The 19,226-nt window shown below is 35.5% G+C and overlaps 6 protein-coding genes across 7 annotated transcripts; 2 read left to right on the forward strand and 4 right to left on the reverse strand.

Moving 5' to 3' along the window:
• The first annotated feature begins 2,957 nt into the window (after window positions 1-2,957).
• On the forward strand, window positions 2,958-9,283 carry LOC120269382 (nuclear intron maturase 3, mitochondrial). Its single transcript, XM_039276719.1, has 5 exons — window positions 2,958-5,463; window positions 5,860-5,913; window positions 7,246-7,379; window positions 8,334-8,549; window positions 8,712-9,283. The coding sequence occupies exon 1, from the start codon at window positions 2,986-2,988 to the stop codon at window positions 5,215-5,217; it is 2,232 nt and encodes a 743-aa protein (XP_039132653.1). The 5' UTR covers window positions 2,958-2,985; the 3' UTR covers window positions 5,218-5,463; window positions 5,860-5,913; window positions 7,246-7,379; window positions 8,334-8,549; window positions 8,712-9,283.
• LOC120268684 lies at window positions 5,920-7,412 on the reverse strand. The gene has a single exon (XM_039275976.1). The coding sequence runs from the start codon at window positions 7,410-7,412 to the stop codon at window positions 6,432-6,434; it is 981 nt and encodes a 326-aa protein (XP_039131910.1). The 3' UTR covers window positions 5,920-6,431.
• A 197-nt stretch (window positions 9,284-9,480) lies between the features above and the next one.
• On the reverse strand, window positions 9,481-11,151 carry LOC120269383 (probable xyloglucan endotransglucosylase/hydrolase protein 23). The gene is made up of 3 exons (XM_039276720.1): window positions 10,858-11,151; window positions 10,529-10,722; window positions 9,481-10,025 (listed from the first exon to the last, which is right to left on the reverse strand). The coding sequence occupies exons 1-3, from the start codon at window positions 11,128-11,130 to the stop codon at window positions 9,650-9,652; spliced, it is 843 nt and encodes a 280-aa protein (XP_039132654.1). The 5' UTR covers window positions 11,131-11,151; the 3' UTR covers window positions 9,481-9,649.
• Window positions 11,152-13,391: 2,240 nt separating this feature from the next.
• On the reverse strand, window positions 13,392-14,590 carry LOC120269144 (probable xyloglucan endotransglucosylase/hydrolase protein 12). Its single transcript, XM_039276460.1, has 3 exons — window positions 14,250-14,590; window positions 13,983-14,176; window positions 13,392-13,898 (listed from the first exon to the last, which is right to left on the reverse strand). The coding sequence occupies exons 1-3, from the start codon at window positions 14,517-14,519 to the stop codon at window positions 13,517-13,519; spliced, it is 846 nt and encodes a 281-aa protein (XP_039132394.1). The 5' UTR covers window positions 14,520-14,590; the 3' UTR covers window positions 13,392-13,516.
• A 347-nt stretch (window positions 14,591-14,937) lies between these two features.
• On the forward strand, window positions 14,938-18,888 carry LOC120269360 (protein trichome birefringence-like 5). Of its 2 annotated transcripts, XM_039276697.1 has the most exons (7): window positions 14,938-15,432; window positions 16,854-17,046; window positions 17,131-17,324; window positions 17,402-17,560; window positions 17,640-17,946; window positions 18,082-18,292; window positions 18,392-18,888. In XM_039276697.1, exons 1-6 carry the CDS (start codon window positions 14,978-14,980, stop codon window positions 18,181-18,183), a joined length of 1,410 nt encoding a protein of 469 aa, XP_039132631.1. In that variant the 5' UTR covers window positions 14,938-14,977; the 3' UTR covers window positions 18,184-18,292; window positions 18,392-18,888. The 2 variants fall into 2 exon arrangements, with proteins under 2 accessions (XP_039132631.1, XP_039132632.1); XM_039276698.1 differs by lacking the exon at window positions 18,392-18,888 and having other exon boundaries at window positions 14,939-15,432; window positions 17,640-18,012; window positions 18,082-18,171.
• On the reverse strand, window positions 18,322-18,777 carry LOC120268685 (homeobox-leucine zipper protein ATHB-17-like). The gene is made up of 2 exons (XM_039275977.1): window positions 18,517-18,777; window positions 18,322-18,447 (listed from the first exon to the last, which is right to left on the reverse strand). Exons 1-2 carry the CDS (start codon window positions 18,775-18,777, stop codon window positions 18,322-18,324), a joined length of 387 nt encoding a protein of 128 aa, XP_039131911.1.
• Window positions 18,889-19,226: the final 338 nt, after the last annotated feature.

The raw sequence follows: 19,226 nt of genomic DNA on the forward strand, positions 1-19,226 counted from the left end.
CTTTTTTTTTAATTCGCTTTTTAGAGTAGCATTAGGTGCTTTTAATTAGTCTAATCTATTGATAAAAAAAAATTACTAAACTTTTGGTTTATTGAGTTAAGTGATAAAAAGACTAGACTAATTATAATAAAACGAACAAAAGAAAAATATACTCTTAGATGACTTTAATCATATTATCAAGAAAAATAAAATTTTACAAATATTATGATGATATAAAGTATTACGTACTTTTTAGCATGCATGATAGATTAATTATTATTATTAATAATAAAAGTAAGAGGAGAAATATAAGCTTCTTTTGAGATGGTGCTTGGAATAATTAAATTTCCTTTTTTAACTTCTTTATATGCTTTTAAATGTTCTAGTTAAGTATTCATCATCTATATATGTTTCTATAATCTGATCATGCGTGATGTTGTTCTTATTGCAAGTGGGGTTCAAAGAAGAATAAGCATGCATATGTATATATATATATATATAATATAGGGTTTAGCAAATAAGACTCCAAATTGAAGTCATACTCCACTTTGGTATATATATATATATATATATATATATATATATATATATATTTGTGAGGCCATATGAGAACACTATGAAAAGCACCAAGGGATCGGTGTTCCATTCTTTTCAATGTGATTGGAGCCATGGACAAGCTTTTGTTCACTTTGATGGAGTAGAGAAGGCCTCAAAGATTCATTCTAAAAAAAAAAATAATAATAATAATAATAATAATAATAATAATAATAATAAAGAAACAAAAGAGTGAATTAATTATCTTTATTCTATATATGTTAATTGATAAGATAATAATAATCTCAAAAGTTTCTATATATTAATACTCTAAGAGTATGCTTTGTGATATTTTTTGAGTTATTTTACTGTGTTGGATCGTTGTATTTTTTAGTGTGAATAAAATACCTAAATTTTCAACAATAGATCTTAGATTGTTTTTAGAAGAGTTTAAAATTTTTATTTTAGTTTTTGTTAGAAAATATATTTATTCTAAGTTCTTAAAATTTTTTACAAAATAAGGACAGGAAAATAATCAGCATGATTTTTATTTATTATAAACAAAATATATATTTCAATGACAAAATTTTAAAACAAATAATTTTTTTTTCATCTAGTTACTTATATACTTGTAACAATGGCTTTGTTTATGAATGAATATTTGTAAATATAATTTTTATGAGAATATATAATAACTTAACTACTTTTATATATACCTATACCTACACCTATATCATTCTGTAAATTTATTTTTAAGGTATACAATTAATTATAATTTTTTTTGGACGCTTTTATTTTCTTGAAAGTGATTTCGATCTTTTATTTTGTCTTTTTTTTAATGGTATTAATAGTTTATTAATTTTTTTAAAAAACTTAAATAAACACTCTTTGACCATGGAATCAAAACATAATATATACATATTGAGAGTTTATATAATTAGAGGAGACCAAAGGAAAGAAAATGATATTCAAAAAAGTTAGTAGTGCATTTCCTTTTCAAGTGCACAATTGCATGAACTTGTGGATGTTACAAAAGCCTCCACCACATGTTTCACTCATATCATCAACACAATGATCTTACTAGGGTAGAATCCAATGTAATATATATATATATCATGTCAAATCTTTTTCCACTTTCTTTCTTTTCATGCTTTTTTTTTTTAAAAAAAAAAAATTCATGTTTGATGTTCATGCAACATGAGCATGGTACCCATGACTTCTTTTGAATTATTGGCACAAAATCTACCCTTGATGTTCATGTCTTTGTCGAGAAGACAGATTTGAGTTTTAATTTATATATAATAAAAATATAAATATATTAACATATTTTTAACATATGATTTGTCCATATTTTATATATATAAAAAAATAATAGCATGACACATTCAATAATCAAGGTTAGTGTTGTTCACTTGTTTGCACATCACCACTATAATATATAATTTTTGTTTTTCAATTATATGAATCTTATGTCAATATAAAATATTTATTGATTTTTCTAAAGCTTTATATCTAATGTTAAATATCATCAAAAACATATATTTGTATAAATTTTTAATCTGAACATAATTAATTTCACAATAAAAAAGCTACATTATCATGTCTTTTTGTTTAGTTCTTCCCAACATCTTATGTTGTTAATATCAGATCTTGAGATTTGATACCCAATTATTGTTTGTTATTGTAATAGCTCTATTGTGTTTTATTTGATGATGGTTGAATTTATATTTTTTATGTTACTTTAAAAGGGGCTTATTATCTTTTAAAGATTCTAGACAAATCATTAATAACAAAATGATATTGCACTGAAGATCAAGCTGCATATTTCTTATGTAGAACAAAATATGGATCTATAATCCATTAGATGATATTGGTTGTAAAGGGATTAGCATTTATGACTATTTATATCCACTCTTTAGAGTTGCCTTTGAGAGTTAAAAAGATGACTTAAGACCTTCTTATTTTTTATATTTTTTAAAACTTGAAATTTGAGTGTAATAATAGATAATTCTCTAATAAACTTTTATATTATACTAAATTAAATCTTCAGATAAATTTTCTCATTCGTTTCTAATTTGAAGTAGCTCATGATTTTTTTGAGAAAGGCGATGTCACTGGAACCTCGAGACGAACACGTGGGGAGCCGCTGCCACCATCGAACCGTCCTCATCTCTGCGAGATGGAGATCGAACTCGAGGGCCCACACTCGACACTCGAGCACTGAACACCCCTACTGCAGGGATCTGATGTCAATAGATCAAATGGTCGTTGGCCATGACTTTTTTTTTTTGTACTCACTGAATTTTGTATTGACTGATTTTTTTTTTTCCAATTAATAAATATAATTTATTTTTCATTTAAAAAAAAAACAAATAAGGTCAATAAAGGGTGGTGATCTTCATTAAATTAGGCCCAAAACTTAAGGCCCAGCCCAATAAAGACCAACCATTTGTTAATGAGCCTATTGAATCCATGATTTCTATTTCTTCATCCCAAGCTCGCAAATCCCATTCGGCGCCGGAGATGCTCCGGCGTCTCCTCGCCGGCTCCTCTCTCCGGCCGTTCTCCTCCTCACCTTCTCCGATCACCGCCGCAGACCTCGAATCCCTCGTCCTCGCCCAGTACCACGGCGGCCGATTCCACAACCTCCTCGCCACCACCATCACCACCCCCTCCACCCTCGCCGCCGCCGCATCCGCTCTCGCCGACCGTGCTCACTCCTCCCCATCCTCCATCGCCGCACCCATCCTACTTGACTTCCCTTCCCACTGCTCCAAGCTCCTCCCCTCCCGCCTCAAGGGCCTCCCCCTCATCCTCCCTGATCTTCCCCTCAAGGTCCTCATTGAAGCCCTCCGTTCCGTCCTTGAGGTCGTCTACAACCCCCGCCTCGCCACCTTCGCTTATGGCGGCCGCCCCTCCCTTGGCCGCCACACCGCAGTCCGCTACCTTAAGGCCTCCGTCGAGAACCCTACCTGGTGGTTCCGGCCCGTTCTCCTACGCCAGCCTTTTGATCACCGCCATGTCTCCAGGTTGGCCTCTGTCCTTCGCGAAAAGATTGACGACCCTCCTCTCATCTCCCTCATTGAGTCGCTTTTTGAATCCCAAACCATTGGGTTCCACCTCGGCTGTCACGATCTCGGCCGCGGCCTTCCCCAAGAATCCGGTTTGGTTCCTATCCTTTTGAATATCTATTTTGATGTGTTGGATAGAAAGATTCAGGAAATTAGATCGGAAATTCATAAGAAAAATCCTAGGATTAAAGATCCCATTTTGGATGCGAGTTCTAGGGTTTTTCATAACCCGGTTAGGGTTTATGCGGTTAGGTACTTGGATGAGATATTGGTGATTACTTCAGGGTCGAAAATGCTGACAATGAGTATCAAAGATCAGATTTTTGAGTGTTTGGAGGGTGAGTTAGGGCTCAAAGTTGATAGGCTGAAGAGTTCTATACATAGTGCTGTTTCAGAGAAGATGAATTTCATGGGTTATGAGCTCCAAGCAGTGCCGCCGTCAGTTTTGAATCCACCTATGTCAGAGAAGGCTATTAGGGCGAGGAAGAAGTACCTCAAGAGAAAGGCGGCACAAGCCCAGGAGCTGAAGAATGCACGGGAGACCAGAAGAAAGAAGCTAGGGTTGAAAATCCTGAACCACTGTTTCAAGAAGCTCAAGAGATGTCCGGAGGGATTTAAGTTTGATTTCGGAATTGAGAATGAAGTCAGGGAGATTTTCAGGGGCTGGGCAGATGATGTAGTGGCAGAATTTTTGCAGAACAGGGAGGAATGCTGGAGTTGGCACAGGATGCTTAGCTATGGTGATTTTTTGTCTTTGCCAAGGGTGAGAGATCAACTGCCTCTGGAGTTGGTGGAAGCCTTTGACCGGTTTCAACAGAATGTGGACAAGTATTTGATGCCAGTGAAGCCTAGCAAGGTAATAGAAGAGGAGGAGAGAAGAGAGGAAGATGAGGAGGAGAGGACTTATGCAAGGAGGACTGTGGAGGACTTGGCCAAGTTGCGCATGAGGGTGAATGCTCCTGTGGAGCTTGTAAGAAAAGCAGTTAAATTGGCTGGATTTACAAATTCCATGGGGCGTCCTAGGCCAATCAAGCTGCTCGTTTGCTTGGATGATGCTGATATTATCAAATGGTATGCTGGTGTTGGCAGGAGATGGCTTGACTTCTTCTGTTGCTGCCATAACTTCAAGACAGTGAAGATGGTTGTGAATTATCACTTGCGGTTTTCTTGTTTCCTGACATTAGCTGAAAAACATGAATCAACAAAACTTGAAACTATTAAGCATTACAAGAAGGATCTGCAGGTTATCGATGGACAGGGTGTGAGGGAAGTTAATTTCCCTACTGAGAGGGAGATAAAAATGATGGGTGAAGGAAATCTTTCTGATCCAAAGCCTGTGGATAGTACCCTCTGTCTTATTCTTGCTAGATTAGCAACCAATGAACCACAATGTTGTTGTGTGGCCCATTTTTGTGATAGAATGGATACTACTCTTTATCGGGTTCGTTTGTTGCAAAGTCGTTTAAATGTTGACCCTTTGAATGAGAATAAATGGGTACCTGGAATGGGTGCTATTCATGAAAGTTTGAATAAAAAATGTCTTCCACTATGTGCAAAACATTCTAGCGATCTATTGTTGGGCAGGATCACTCTACAGGACATTGATTGTACCTCAAGTTTAAATTTGGAATAAGCAACTAAGTGTAAAGTTCACCTACCACTATAATTTAGGTCAATCTTGCAAACCTTGCTAGTGAAGAACAAGCGGTCACTGATTTGGAGAACTTGCTATATATACACACACACAGACATGTGCCATACCCAGTGGCACCTCTAACAAGTGTTGTTTCCAAGCCAAGGCTACTAACTGGTGTCTTCTATGCAAGAAAAGATAAACCTCCAAGAATGATAACTGATGAACATATGTGTTGCTTCCAAGGTAAGCCTAGTAATGATTGATTTAATTGTTATTCTTGGGATTTTAAAATTATTTGAAATTTTATATGGTTACGGTTTGGTGATTTAGACTTTTCTTAACTTTCATTTCACAATTTTGAATAGTGTTTCTCTTTAACACCGATTGTTTAAAAACTCCCATTATTTATGTTTTCCAAGGTCTGGCATGGCAATGATCTTTGTATTTTGTTTTGGGAAATCAGAAAATGAGGCAGAGGAGAAAGTTTTGTTTTCTTTCTTCTGGGTCTTGATTTCTAAGTTTTTACAAGAGATTATAGGTCCTTAGCAACATAGAAAGATAACACTTATGTATCAAATTGTTGATACTTCTGTTCACCTTTGTTGGAAGGTAAGATACGATTAATATTGTTGTGAACAGGTTCTCCAATACAGCTTGTCGCATCCAGGTGGCTTTCAGTTCTGGGAATGGAAGGTGAGCTGCCTTTACTTGTGCTTTATTAGTTTATTTGACTCCTAGCTTGGTATACCGCAAGGATTTAGTGATTTGAGTGGTTATTAATGATTGGAAAATTAGTTTAATAAAATCATTTAATAGAGATAGAGAAGTCTCTTTGGCTGCGAAAAGTTCCATACTTGCAGCACACACTAATACACTAAAACACTAATATAATAACAGCATGGAGATATAATACAAGCCCTCAGAACTGTAGCCATTGTAGCATAACAATTCGCTCCTTCATAACAGGAGCTAGAAGATGATTACTTGCAACATAACATCAGATGTAGGTCTTTCCTCCTATTGTCGCAAGGAAATATTCTAATTTCATCCCATATATAAGATGTTCATAATGCCATAGCAACCATCTTTTTCTCTGAATATCCAGAAAATAACTCCCATAGTACTGAGTCATAATCTCGTTTCAGAAACATGCAAACCACAAACTTGATGTCATACAATAGCATGGTCAATCTTCACTCGCCAAGTCAGATTCAAGCGTTGTTATCATTTGAATCCTCTCCTGTAATATTTTCCATTGGCTTCCCCAACTCGTTTTCCCTGGTCTCTTCCTCATGTTGTACTGCATTGTTCTCTGAGGTATCCATATCGGTATTCTCCTTTATTTGTTTCTGACTTTCCTGACCCTCATATTCCATGTGGCTGTTGATGGCATTCTCCTTTGCCTGCTGTGGACTGTGTTGACCGTCTGTTTCTTGTAATGACATGACAGTTTCAAAAGCTCCAACAAGTGCTTTGACTTTGTTCCGCCTGTCTGTCAACTTCTTTGCAGTTTCCTCGATCACGTCATTCCCTTTTGGCGACCCCTTCTTCTTCATTGCCATGCTCTCGTCCTCCATCTCTCCATCAACTGCCACCTTCTCTTTCTCCTTAATTTTCAGCTTTGATTGCACATTCTTTTCAAGTGCTCTAGTGGCATGCATTTCTTTAGGAGATGGAACTTTGTGGTGCTCTACAACATCATGAATCTTTCGCTGATCAACTCGTGCTTGTTGAACAACTTCCTTGTTCGATGTATGAACAGATAACTTCTTCTCGTTTAGGTCACTTTTTGTTTTCTTTGTGACACTGATTGCTCCCTTGGGAAGACTCTTCACCCTAGAAAGCTTCGGAGGATTTGTGTTGCTAACTGTTTTTGATGCCTTCTCTGTTATGATATGTTTTGAGGGAGCAGGAGGAGATTTTGGAGTTTTAGCTGCTGCTTTCACTGATGGTTTTGATTGTGGTGATGGTTTGTCAAAGGATCTTCTTGATGTTAGACATGGCTGCTTTTTGACATTTTTGCAGGCAATATTGCCAGAGCTTATGGTTGGTTTAAGGTAGTGCGGTGTTGTGACAGTTTCTGAGGAATTTGTCAACTTTGTCTTCTCAGACTCGCCTTTTTTCGGGGTTGAAGGGGCAGAGCTGCTCCTGGATTTGTGGTTAGTACTAATCTCTTTCGGTTTTGTAGCCATTTCCTGCATGAACATATGAAAAACTTGAAATAAGGAATCGAGTTTTCTTATATATATATACAGTATAAATTTGTTTATCTGATTTTGCAAATAACAATATTTAGCGAAATTTATGCAGCGGGAAAGAAATTAGCAAAGAATGGTGATATTTGATAATCTTCTAAATGACGACTATATTTCTTTAAGATAGCCTATGAAGTGCACTGCCTCATTTACATCAGAATGACTGATTAGCAAAGAAAGAGCATAATTGGCTGATCAAAATGAGATTGCAAGTACTTACCTTAAGATTAAAAATAATAATAATAAGATTAATGAAAATGCTTCTTCTGCTAAACGGAGATCATTTTGGATGTTGAAATTGAAGACGAGAAGACAAAGAAGATGATTACCTTAAGGTTAAAATAGTAGAGTTTCCAGTTTGTTACAAGGGCATTGTAATTACAGCCTCACAATTTTAACACTAGGCATAGACCAGGTCAACATACAACAAGAGTTGACTATTTTTGGAAATCACAAGTCAGCCGAACAACCGAGGAATTATCTTTATGAGAAATATATATATAATTTATTTCTTATTTCATCATTTATCTGCATTCAAATGATTCTGGTTCAAGTTTCTTATCCTTTTTGTGCTGGCATTCTCAGTGATGTTTATGTACATGTTTTATATAAATTTTCTTGACTTAGTCCCCACCTGGGCCACTTCTTCTCCATGTATGTAATTTGATACCTTTCAAGTGAAATCATTCAAAGTTCTCACTGTTGCATCAAAATTTTGCAAAAGCTGCCAACCTTTTCCATGTTGTATTGACAATAGATCAAAACAAAGATGAAAAAATAGCTTTCATGTTTTCCTCCATTTGACCTGACCTTTATAACATGCACATTGCTTATTTTTTCTATGCTTTTAAATTCCAGCTAAGAATTCCGACGTGGTTATCTGGAATCGGGTTTTATCAGAACAGTAGTCATTGATCATGTGGTTGATCCAGACCCCACCGGGACTGGCAATCTTTACAGCATGCACAGAATGGTGCTTTGCTCCAGTCTATCTTCTCCAACTACTCCTCTTGCTGCCCAGTGATCAGCTTTCTACAATGTAGAGAGTTCTATCCCCGCGGGCTGTGTTTTACGGTATGCCACTCCTTTCCGGTCATTATTCTTGAACACCTTTTACGTTTATAGATAATTTTCATGAGAAAAATTAACTAAATATTTTCTTCAAGTCGAATCTACACTTACATTAGATCGAAGTGATTCCATAACACGTTTTTTCTTTTACGTATCAATGAATAGGTCTCGTTACTTGTACGACTTAAATGTCTCCTATTTCTCAAAAAAGTGATTCGATTGATGTGTTAAGAGTGAAAGTCAGCGGAAGAATCAAACCAGACGGTCACTCTCTTCTCTCGATCTTCCTTGCCATTCGGGTACGCATTGGTTTGTAATGTGTACACCTGCCCTGATCTAGTTCCGACGAACTCAAAATCAAGCTTGTCTTGAATCTCGTCGGTGTCCGAGTTCAGCTACAACAGACACAACAGAGGTCATCCTCCATTCTAGTGTTACTACTCAAAGTACACATGCATGCAATACATATGTAGAATGCTGTGACTGCGCCGGCAGAGTTGCCATGGATGAGCTTGATCTTCATCTTCATTTTCACTGACATGAACTAGTTCTTTGAAACAAATCCACAACATTAAAGATAGATCATCATCAAACTCAAAGATTGATCAAGAGTGAGCTGGATGGAGGTGCCATTTATGAGTTGCATGATGTGAGACTTAGACCAAGTTGTTTGAATGAGAATATTAAGTACTGTGAAAAGATGGAGATATTAATAATTGAAGCATGATTTCTAATTAGGATTTTGTGGAGATATTTAGACCTTTGGGTGCAAGTCAATTTCCACATAATTTTGCTAGCATTTTCTTTCTTTCTTTTTTTTATCTAAATTTAAATTTATTTAATAAATTGGGTGATATGCATGATTCAACCTATATAACCCATTCTATATCCAAAACAAAATAAAGAAATTTATTCTTTTCATTATAATTCAAAATAAAATAGATACACACACCCCTCACTTTGATTACATTCATCAAATTCATGACTCTTCACTTTGTTTATTACATTTAAATTTCATGAAACACACACACACACACACACACAATTAAAATCATAATAATAATTCAGGGTTGTTTAATTAATAGTTTAAGAATAATAAATACTCAAAGGAAGCATTCAGGAGGTGGTGCGCGTCTGTTGTCCTTGCAGTAGTCATAGATCATGTACTTATCGTGTACCCACTTGAGTTTCTGGGCCCCAGCGGGGTCAAGTGATTGGGTCCACCAAGAGGATTTAGGTGGGGAGGAGGAGCAGGTAGAGTGTCCCGCGGAGGCGATGCACGCGTCGGCGCTGAAGCCGCGATAAGCGGCTACGAATGGGGCCTTGGACCAATCGGTCTTTACGAGGCCGCCACGTGTGGCCCAGTCTTCAGCAGCCCAAAGGCTTGAGTAAAGCTTCATGGGCTGGGCCTTTGGGTATGGAATCCCATGGACTTCATTATTCTTGAAAACTCTTATTGGTGTCCCATCCACATAAAACCTGTCATTTATTTGTCACAAAATAAAATTTTTAAAAAAAAATTAGTACCATATATATATACTTTGTATAAAATATAGATCAAATCAAAATCAGCTGAAAGTTTTTTGCTTTTATTTATTCATTTATTTACTTTATTGTATTTGATTGTGAGATTAGAGTGTTTAGTGAGGATGAAATGATATTTATAGTTTATGTGATGTATAAAAGAAAATTTTACATACATACATATATATATATATATATATAAATGGATTTAAAACCAATTGAAATGTGTGGTTCTAGTGAAATATTGACTTAAAATGAGTCTCAAATTCTTTTCTTTTTTTAGCTTGAGACATCTAACTACTTTCACAAAATATAATATTTGAAATTGCATTAAATGCATTACATATATATATATATATATATATGAAAAAGAAAACCCTTTATGTTGTAATTTATAAATAAGTAAATAAAAAGTAGAAGAAGAAGAAAAAGAAGAAGAAGAGAGAAAGAAACTTAACAGGATTTCCTGTGGGTTCCAAACAACAGTGTAAGTGTGGAAATCCAATCTTGGATCAAACCAAAGATAAAACTGCTGTTCTCTGTTCCCTTTTCCCTGACTGAAAACATTTGTATGCAGTGTGTATGGTTCTCCACTCACGTTCCCCAAAAACTCAAAATCTATCTCATCATGTGTTGCTCCCAGTGATGATAACTACACACATAATTAACCAAAATATTATATATATCAACCCACAAATAATTAACATGTATGCTTGCATGCTTGCATGCATGCATGCATGAAAATAAATAAATAAATAAATATATATATAGATAGATAGAGACTTACATAGTATGCAGTTACAGTGCCAGCAGAGTTCCCAGGAACAAGCTTGATCTTCATGTCAATCCTGCCAAAGAGATATTCATACTTGGACTGGAAACCAGAACCAGAAGTCTTGTCCAATGAGAGGGTGAGAAGTTCACCACCTTCTTCTATTTTTCCCCTTCCACCACCCCAAGTTATATCAACTCCATTGTTGAAGTTTGCATAAGTGCTCACACTCAGAGAAAAGAAGCTGATGACAAGGATTATTAATGAAACCATCTTCATTTTTATCATATGCTGATGATTGTATTTTTTATTGAGTTCATAGTGTTTATATAGAGTTGATCAACATGAAGAAGAGATAGAGAAGTTTCATGTAGGGTTCACAACATGGGGCCACTCATGCAATTATGACTTCATGTATGGTCCCTTGAAGATAAAAGACAAGTCCATATTCTTGCTCTATATTTGTTGTTTAGTTGGTGAGCTCTCTCTCTCTCTCTCTCTCTCTCTCTCTCTCTCTCAATATATATATATATATATATATATTAGTGAGTTACAAAGCTAAACTAAAGCAATTAATTATATTAGTTCAGAAGTAACAGAAAAGATAAGCATATCTAAATGAACAAAATAAATCTTTATAATTAGTGTTTATTTGCATGCATGATATAAAGTTCAGAAGTATCTTATGAAGTAATTAGCTTTAATTAGGACTATAAATATAGACCACTTTGATAGTTGGCTTATTGGTGTCACATCATCACCTTGTTAATGCCAGCTTTTGGAATAGATATGTGTTCTTTCCACACCATTGACAGGTTGAGAGAGACTTAATTTTAGTTAATCTAGCTCATTAATATATATATATATATATATAACCTTAATAATAATAATAATATAACTTTATTGCATAAGATTAATGAAGTTTACTTGAAGTAATTAAGTATAAATGTACTTGAACGAATTAGTTGGATTTGGTGTAGTTAAGTCGTCGGTGCATGCATGTTGTTTAATTTTGTTAGCTTTGTGATTAATACAACCCATATGCTTTGTTTATATTCTTGTCTTCAATAATCTCAAAACCATAATTAAGGATTTGATGTCCTAACAAGCCTTGTTAATGTTTTTTGGCTCCTCTTATTAATTAGTGTGATATTTGTCACCCAAATTAAGTTTGATATTTTACATGCAATAATAATAATAATAATAATAATAATAATAATAATAATAATAATAATCTGTGTATATAAATATATATATAAGTAAGGAAGGATATATATGTATGTATGGTTGATGGATGATTGATGAGATTGATAGATAATGCATGGAAAACATCCAATGAAATGGTGGGGCATATGAGTTGTTGAAGGAAAGCAAAAGATTCATCAATGGGTGGACATGTTTTATCTTCATGAGCTTTCAATGAGTTGGATTTGGATTGGAATATCAACTAACATTACACTTTCAAGGTTAACGAGCATTAAGGTCATCTCAATCTCATTCCATGCACTTAGATATTATAGAAAACTTATAGAAAACTTTTTATTTATGTATGTATGTATGTATGTATGCATGCATGCATGTATAATATTTGGAATTAAAAAAGATACATGAGGAAGAAGGGAACTTGTTCATTTTCAAGATATGATTTTTTTTATAATTCCTCTATTTTTTTTCTTTATTTTAACATTAAAATCAGAAATAATTTTAAAAAGACAAGAATATTTCACTATTTGAAGTGAAAAATGAAGACTAGATAACAAAAAGTTATGATGTTTGGATTTCATTTATTGTTAGTATTGTTCTTTATAATTTTTTGATTAATATATCTGAAGTAATGGAAACTGAAAGTTATTCATCTCATTCTCTTGATAAATCTCTTGATCTTGAAGTTATTCAAATGATTTTTTGATTTCATTTAGCTAGAATTAATAAAAAAAGGATGGCAATGTGCAGTATCAAAATTTGAAGTGCAAAAAGTGTTCTTGATGACAAAAAATTTATGATTTTTGGATTTCATTTGTTGTTAGTACCATTCTGTTTTATTTTAGAACTTTTTAAGTCTTTCTTGATGAATATATCAAGGTATTAGAAATTCGAAGTTGTTCATCTTTGATCTTGATGTATATATGAATAAATAAGTTCACTAGTGAAGAAGTTATTTGATGGAAATTACAGTGTATATCTATTTGTTCAACTGATAATAAACAAATTAGTGGCATGCATGAACAAACATCAAATTGCAGAATAAAAGAATTTTCAGAATATATATAATTCTCAGCATCTCTTAGTACATCAAGCACTCTGGAGTGGTCCTTGATCAAATTGCTTAATGTCGGTGCAGTAATCATAAATTATGTAATACTTCTTCACCCATCTCATCATCCTCTCTTGTTTTGTCTAATCCATGTCTTGATACAACCATGTTCTTTGTAGAACAGTTAATTTAAATCAGTTTTAGTTTTCCTGTGATTCAAATACATATTAATTCAAATTAATTCATGCATTATTGAGCATTTGATTGAATCTTTTCGATTTTTTGCACACGCAATGATCTTATATATTGAAAAGAGTTATATAACAGAAACATCAAGATACTGATATTCATGGACATATATTGACCATGAAACTACTACAATATAATTTCTTGTTTATCAAAATTACATAATGAATCTAATCAAGCAAGCCTGCATTCTGCAGGCATGTTTTGCCCGAACCGGTTCTTATCGTCACAGTAATTATAGACCATGTAAGTTTTCCGCAACTCTTTCATTTTGCTCACTTCATGAAGACTGAGCTCGCGATCCATCCATGAAACTGAACCAGAAGAACAAGAAGAAGTGCCGGCAGATGCTACACAGGCACTGGCATTGTAATCTCTATAGTAGGCGGAAAACGGGGCTTTCGACCAATCAGTCTTAACTCTGCCGCCTTGTGTTGCCCAATCTTCGGCATTCCACAGACTAGAATAGACCCTCATTGCCTGATCATCCGGGTATCCGATGCCCTTCGCCTCGTTGTTCTTGAACACTCTGATTGCTAAGCCATCGACGAGGAATCTGAAACACAAGGTACAAGACATTTCTTATGCTTAAGTACTAAAAAAAAAGTCGAAGAAAACTTAAGTAAAGAAATAGACTCACATAATGTTTTTCTTATTCCAAAGGATTGTGTATGTGTGGAAGTCTTGAGTAGGATCAAACCAGAGATAAAACTGCTGCTCTCTGTTACCTTTCCCTTGATCAAACACATTGGTATGGACAGTGTAAGGACTGCCACTGACATTGCCAAGAAACTCGAAATCGATCTCATTATGCGCGTCTCCAATCGATGACAACTACAACAAAGATTCAACCATTTAATCACTGCATGAAATCAGTTAATCAAATTCAGAGTGTTTATGTACTCACATAAAATGCAGTGACAGTGCCAGCAGAGTTCCCTGATACAAGCTTGAGTCTTATCGAGACTTCGGCGAAGAGATACTCATCTTTGGACTGAAAACCTGAGCCTGAAGATTGATCAAGTGTAAGTGTGAGTAGTTCACCATTTTCACCGAGTTGAGCTCGATCGCCGCCCCATGAAATTTCGACACTGTCTTGTATTGCACCAGAGGCTGCACAGATCAAAGAAATCACTGAGATTGAAGATAGAAACATTCTGAGATGAACTTGATCCATTGCAATGCCTATGAATGAAATGATATGTATATATATGTTTGATTTTAACTGTAAGTGTTCAGACTCACTTGTAATTTTGCTGCTAATTGAGCTGGTTTAGACTGAATCAAACTCTTGTTTTTAAGCATTCTTCCAAATGTGTGTTTTTGGATTAATGTTTTTATCATCTTTAATGACTAATTCTAATCCTATCAAGTAGTTAGCTGTATCTTGTTCTTAATTTGATTGGATTAGTGAAAATTCTAATCAAAATCAGGTGCTGGATTTGGAGCTTTCAGTTTGCAGTTTGACCAAGTCACAGTCAACACACAATAATAAGTCAAAGCAAATCTACAGCAAAAAGACAAAAGAAAAAAAAAGAAAAAAAAAGAAAAAGAAAAAGAAAAATGTGGTTTTGATCATTTGCTCTTCGATGAATGCTATGCTCTTCTTCTTCTTCTTCTTCTTCTTCTTCGCCAATGGTGGTGCTCCCCTTCCACCGCCTACTCCCTCCGCTTCTCCTTCTTCTTTTCATCTTGATCCCCTCTCTGCTCTTGATCTCTCCCTCCAAACCTTCCTCCTTCTTCTCCGACGTCTCTCTCCCTTCACCGCCAGCTGCCCCTCTTGTTGTTCCTCCTCCTTCCAGTCCTCCGACCTCTTCCCCCGTCCCTCCGATCTCTCCTCCTGTTCTTCCGTTCACACCACCTCATCTGTCTTCTCCGGCGGTGGAACAGAGCAATGGGGTGGAGAGGAGTGAGGAAAGGTGCGATCTTTATGATGGGAACTGGGAGAGGGATGAAGAAAAGCGTTATCCACTCTATGATCCTGGTTCTTGCCCTTATGTTGATGAGGCTTTTGCTTGTGTTGAGAATGGGAGGCCTGACAAGGAGTATTTGAAATGGAAGTGGGTGCCCCATGGCTGTTCTCTCCCCAGGTATGCTGCTCTTTGTTGGCTTTCTATTCACAAAGATGTGATTTTTATATAATGTCATGAGATTGGGAGAGAAAAAAAACTTGTTTGATTATATGGCACACTGTGATGTGATTGGATGTGTTTGAGGCTGAAAATTTCATGTTTTGATGATTCTTATTTTGGTACAAAGCTTGAATTGTGTGTATGGGACTGTAGTGAGTATGATGGAACTTGATTGTGTGTTGAAGTGTGATGAAACATTTTATCAGAAATGTGAGATATTTATTTATCATGTAGAGGCATGTTTTTGTGTGCTTGTGTAGATTAAACTCATATGGATAGTGTGCTGATTCTGATTGGATTTATATGTCTCTCTGGTTGTGATTGGTATAAAGTTTGAATTGTATGTATGGGGACTGTAGCGACATTGAATCGTTTAGTAGAAGTTGTTTGTTTTCATTATGACTGATGAACATTTCATCACAAATGTGTGATTATTATATATTTTTGGAATGGGAGAAAAGCACCGAGTCTGATGCCATGTTATTGTGTGGTTTTGATTGATCAGACTCAAATTTGAGCTTAAGTTTCTCATTTTGATGATTCTGATAGGGTTTTCTAGGACGGGTTGTTGTTGGTGCAAAACTTGAAGTGTATGTGACCCTGACGGAACTTGATGTTTTTCATTACCTTGGCCTTACTATTAGAATATGTAGAGAATCAGAGATTGATGAACATTTAAATCACAAACGTCTGATCTTTATATGTTATTGGAATGGGAGAAAAGTACCGAGTATGATGCCATGTTGTATTTTGCTTGTGTAACTCAGAGGTGCATGATTAGGAGGAAATTTCACATTTTGATGATTCTGATTGGATTTACAATGTTTGTGGTAGTAATTGATACAAAGCTTGAATTGTGTGTGTGGCACTGAAAGATGATAGAGCTTGATGGTTTTCATTGCCTTGATCTCATTACTACATCTTGTAGAGACTGGATGAGCGTTTGATCACATATTATATCATGGGATTTGGAGAAAATTTTTTATTATGACAGCATGTTAAAGTGTGCTAAAATAGATCAGAGGCGGAAATTCTACATGTTCATGATTCTGATTGATTTGCAATGGCTCTTGTTGTAACTGATAGTCAATACAGTTCTTGACTTCTGTGTATTGGCTCTAGTGTGCCATGTTTATATATATATATACACACACAAACACACAGGACTGGTTGAATACTTCTGTGTTTTTACATGTTTTTGTGTTCTTGTATATATATATATATATTTTTTATGGCCTTACCGTTAGAACATGTAGAAACTAATGCAAGTTGGAACAAGTATTTGATGCTATATTGACCATGTTTTTTGTGCCTGTTTTTGTTTTTTTTGTTTTAATGATTTACAAACTACCTTTTATCCCCCCACACTTGATTCGTAGGTTTAATTCAACAGACTTTTTGGAGAGAATCAGAGGTAAACGCATGATGCTTGTCGGGGATTCAATGAATAGAAACCAGTTTGAATCAATGTTGTGCGTTCTTCGTGAAGGTTTGCCTGATAAGACCAAAATGTATGAGACACGAGGTTACAAAATTACAAAAGGCCGTGGCTACTTTATATTTCGGTTTGTGGTGAGCATATTATGCATTCTGTCATATTTCTCTCATCAGCTGAATATGTGGGTGATACATATTGGGTGCCTTTCCACTGAGCAGGACTACAACTGCACAGTTGAGTTTGTCCGCTCTCATTTTCTTGTTAAAGAAGGGAAACGTGCCAATGCTCAAGGCAATTCAAGTCCAACTCTTCTTATAGATCGCGTTGATAAGTCCTCAGGTCGATGGAAGAAAGCCGATATCCTTATATTTAATACTGGTCATTGGTGGACTCATGGAAAAACTGCAAAAGGGTACATAGATCAAATTTCTTTGTTCTTTTTACCATCTACAACATTCACTAAGCAGGTGCATTTTTTCTATTGATCAGGAAGAATTATTATCAAGAAGGCGATGTTGTTTATCCAAAGTTTGATGCAATGCAAGCGTTTAGGATTGCTATGAGGACTTGGGGAAGATGGATTGACGAAAACATGAACCCTTCAAAGAAACTAATTTTTTACCGAGGTTACTCTACCGCCCATTTCAGGTATTAAAATTTTTTTCTTTTGGTTCATTTTGTCATAATCTTGAAACTTGAGATCTGATACCTTCTGAGTCCTAATCAGGGGTGGAGATTGGGACTCCGGTGGCTCATGTAAAGGCGAGAAGGACCCTATATTAAAGGGGCCCTTGATCGAGACCTACCACCCAAAAATGAAAATCATCGAGGAAGTTATTCAAGAAATGAAGTTCCCGGTCATCCTCTTGAACGTAACAAAGCTGACAAACTTCCGTAAGGACGGTCATCCATCAGTCTACGGTAAAATGACCCAAAACCAAGAGCCAAAAGTTTCTTCGAGGAAACAGGATTGCAGCCATTGGTGCCTTCCCGGAGTCCCCGACGCATGGAATGAGCTGATCTATGCAAGCTTTGTATCCAATCAAGCACATTTCAAGCAATAATTTCAGAAAAGTTTTGTTGCTGCTACACACAGAAATGTAAAACTCTTTTCATTCTTTTCACTCATCAAATAAATCAAGAGGAGTTATAAATCCTAGACTTGTCAGACATTGAATCAGAAGAAGCAGAGCTCTTGCCATCACCCTCAGCAGAGATCTTGGTTTGCTTCGATATTTGGAGAAACAATGAAGACGAAGGAGGTCTCGTAAGCTTCAATGCTTGCAACTCCTTCTTCAACCTCTTGTTCTCTTCACTCAAGCTCTGGCAATACCTTCTCAAGAACTCACATTCCACCTCAGTCTTCTTCAACTTAGTCCTGTAAGTCAAAACTCATTGTTATCAACAATTTAATTATCGATTTTGAGACGTCGATTGAACGCCATTCGATGATACCTTGCTCTTCTGTTCTGAAACCAGACCTCAACTTGTCTAACCTGCAAGTCCAACTTCCTCGCAAGTTCCTGCTTCTGATTCTGCATGAAGTTAATCACATTGAGCAATCAAAACAAGAAGAAATACTGTCAAAACATGAATCAGAATACCCCATTGAGTATGTTGTTTTCTCTGAAGGAATTTTCAAGCATGTCAGACTGTTCTTTGGTAAGCCTGAGCTTTTTCCGTGGCGCGATATCGCCGATGACTTCATCGTCCTCTGGATTAGAAGTAGTAGAAGCAGGGAATAAAACATGCAGTTGTTGTTGTTGTTGTTGAACTTTGTTCTTGTTTTCATTGCTAAGTTTCTCATGTTGATGGCTTGTTCCTATACTTAGACTAAGGCTTATGTTCTCCTTGTATTCCTCCATGGAAACCAAAATGAAGCATTTGGTTATAATTTATATTAGTATCAAGGAATGAAACGTTGGAAAATGTAGTTATTGAGAGCATTAAAGAGTAGGAATGAAGGAATGAAGGAATGAGAGAGAGCTTTCCTTTGTTTGGTTGGTGAATGGGAAAGCATTGTTTGTAATAAATGTCTTTGAATTCTCTGTGTTTATTCTTCTTCATGGCAGTTTCTTCATTTTCATAATAAATCCTTCTTCATTTTCCATTATTATTATTATTACATGATAATTATTATATGGTGTTTTTGCTTTCCACCACACTGGGAAATACTTAATTTGTTTATTATCTCTTTTAAAATTCATTTTTTTTATTATAAAAAAAAGGAGAATGTTTTTTTATTTTAATAAAAGCTTTAATATTTGTTCATTAAAATAAATTATATATAAATATAACTTAAGGCAGGTGATGG

The sequence above is a fragment of the Dioscorea cayenensis genome, chromosome 9 (assembly GCF_009730915.1).
Source record: "Dioscorea cayenensis subsp. rotundata cultivar TDr96_F1 chromosome 9, TDr96_F1_v2_PseudoChromosome.rev07_lg8_w22 25.fasta, whole genome shotgun sequence".
Lineage (NCBI taxonomy): Eukaryota > Viridiplantae > Streptophyta > Magnoliopsida > Dioscoreales > Dioscoreaceae > Dioscorea > Dioscorea cayenensis.

Bases quoted from the DNA above. Each gene is read 5' to 3' on its own strand.
- LOC120269144 (XM_039276460.1), bottom strand. From the start codon at position 14,519: ATGGATCAAGTTCATCTCAGAATGTTTCTATCTTCAATCTCAGTGATT. The intron at 14,177-14,249 runs GTGAGTACATAA...TCTTTGTTGTAG, and splicing joins GCACTGTCACTGCATTTTAT to TTGTCATCGATTGGAGACGC. The intron at 13,899-13,982 runs GTGAGTCTATTT...CTTGTGTTTCAG, and splicing joins TGGAATAAGAAAAACATTAT to ATTCCTCGTCGATGGCTTAG.
- LOC120269382 (XM_039276719.1), top strand. From the start codon at position 2,986: ATGATTTCTATTTCTTCATCCCAAGCTCGCAAATCCCATTCGGCGCCG.
- LOC120269383 (XM_039276720.1), bottom strand. From the start codon at position 11,130: ATGATAAAAATGAAGATGGTTTCATTAATAATCCTTGTCATCAGCTTC. The intron at 10,723-10,857 runs GTAAGTCTCTAT...TTATGTGTGTAG, and splicing joins GCACTGTAACTGCATACTAT to TTATCATCACTGGGAGCAAC. The intron at 10,026-10,528 runs GTTAAGTTTCTT...AATAAATGACAG, and splicing joins TGGAACCCACAGGAAATCCT to GTTTTATGTGGATGGGACAC.
- LOC120268684 (XM_039275976.1), bottom strand. From the start codon at position 7,412: ATGGCTACAAAACCGAAAGAGATTAGTACTAACCACAAATCCAGGAGC.
- LOC120269360 (XM_039276697.1), top strand. From the start codon at position 14,978: ATGGTGGTGCTCCCCTTCCACCGCCTACTCCCTCCGCTTCTCCTTCTT. The intron at 17,047-17,130 runs GTGAGCATATTA...TCCACTGAGCAG, and splicing joins ACTTTATATTTCGGTTTGTG to GACTACAACTGCACAGTTGA. The intron at 17,325-17,401 runs GTACATAGATCA...TCTATTGATCAG, and splicing joins CATGGAAAAACTGCAAAAGG to GAAGAATTATTATCAAGAAG.
- LOC120268685 (XM_039275977.1), bottom strand. From the start codon at position 18,777: ATGGAGGAATACAAGGAGAACATAAGCCTTAGTCTAAGTATAGGAACA. The intron at 18,448-18,516 runs GTATTCTGATTC...AACTTCATGCAG, and splicing joins AAAACAACATACTCAATGGG to AATCAGAAGCAGGAACTTGC.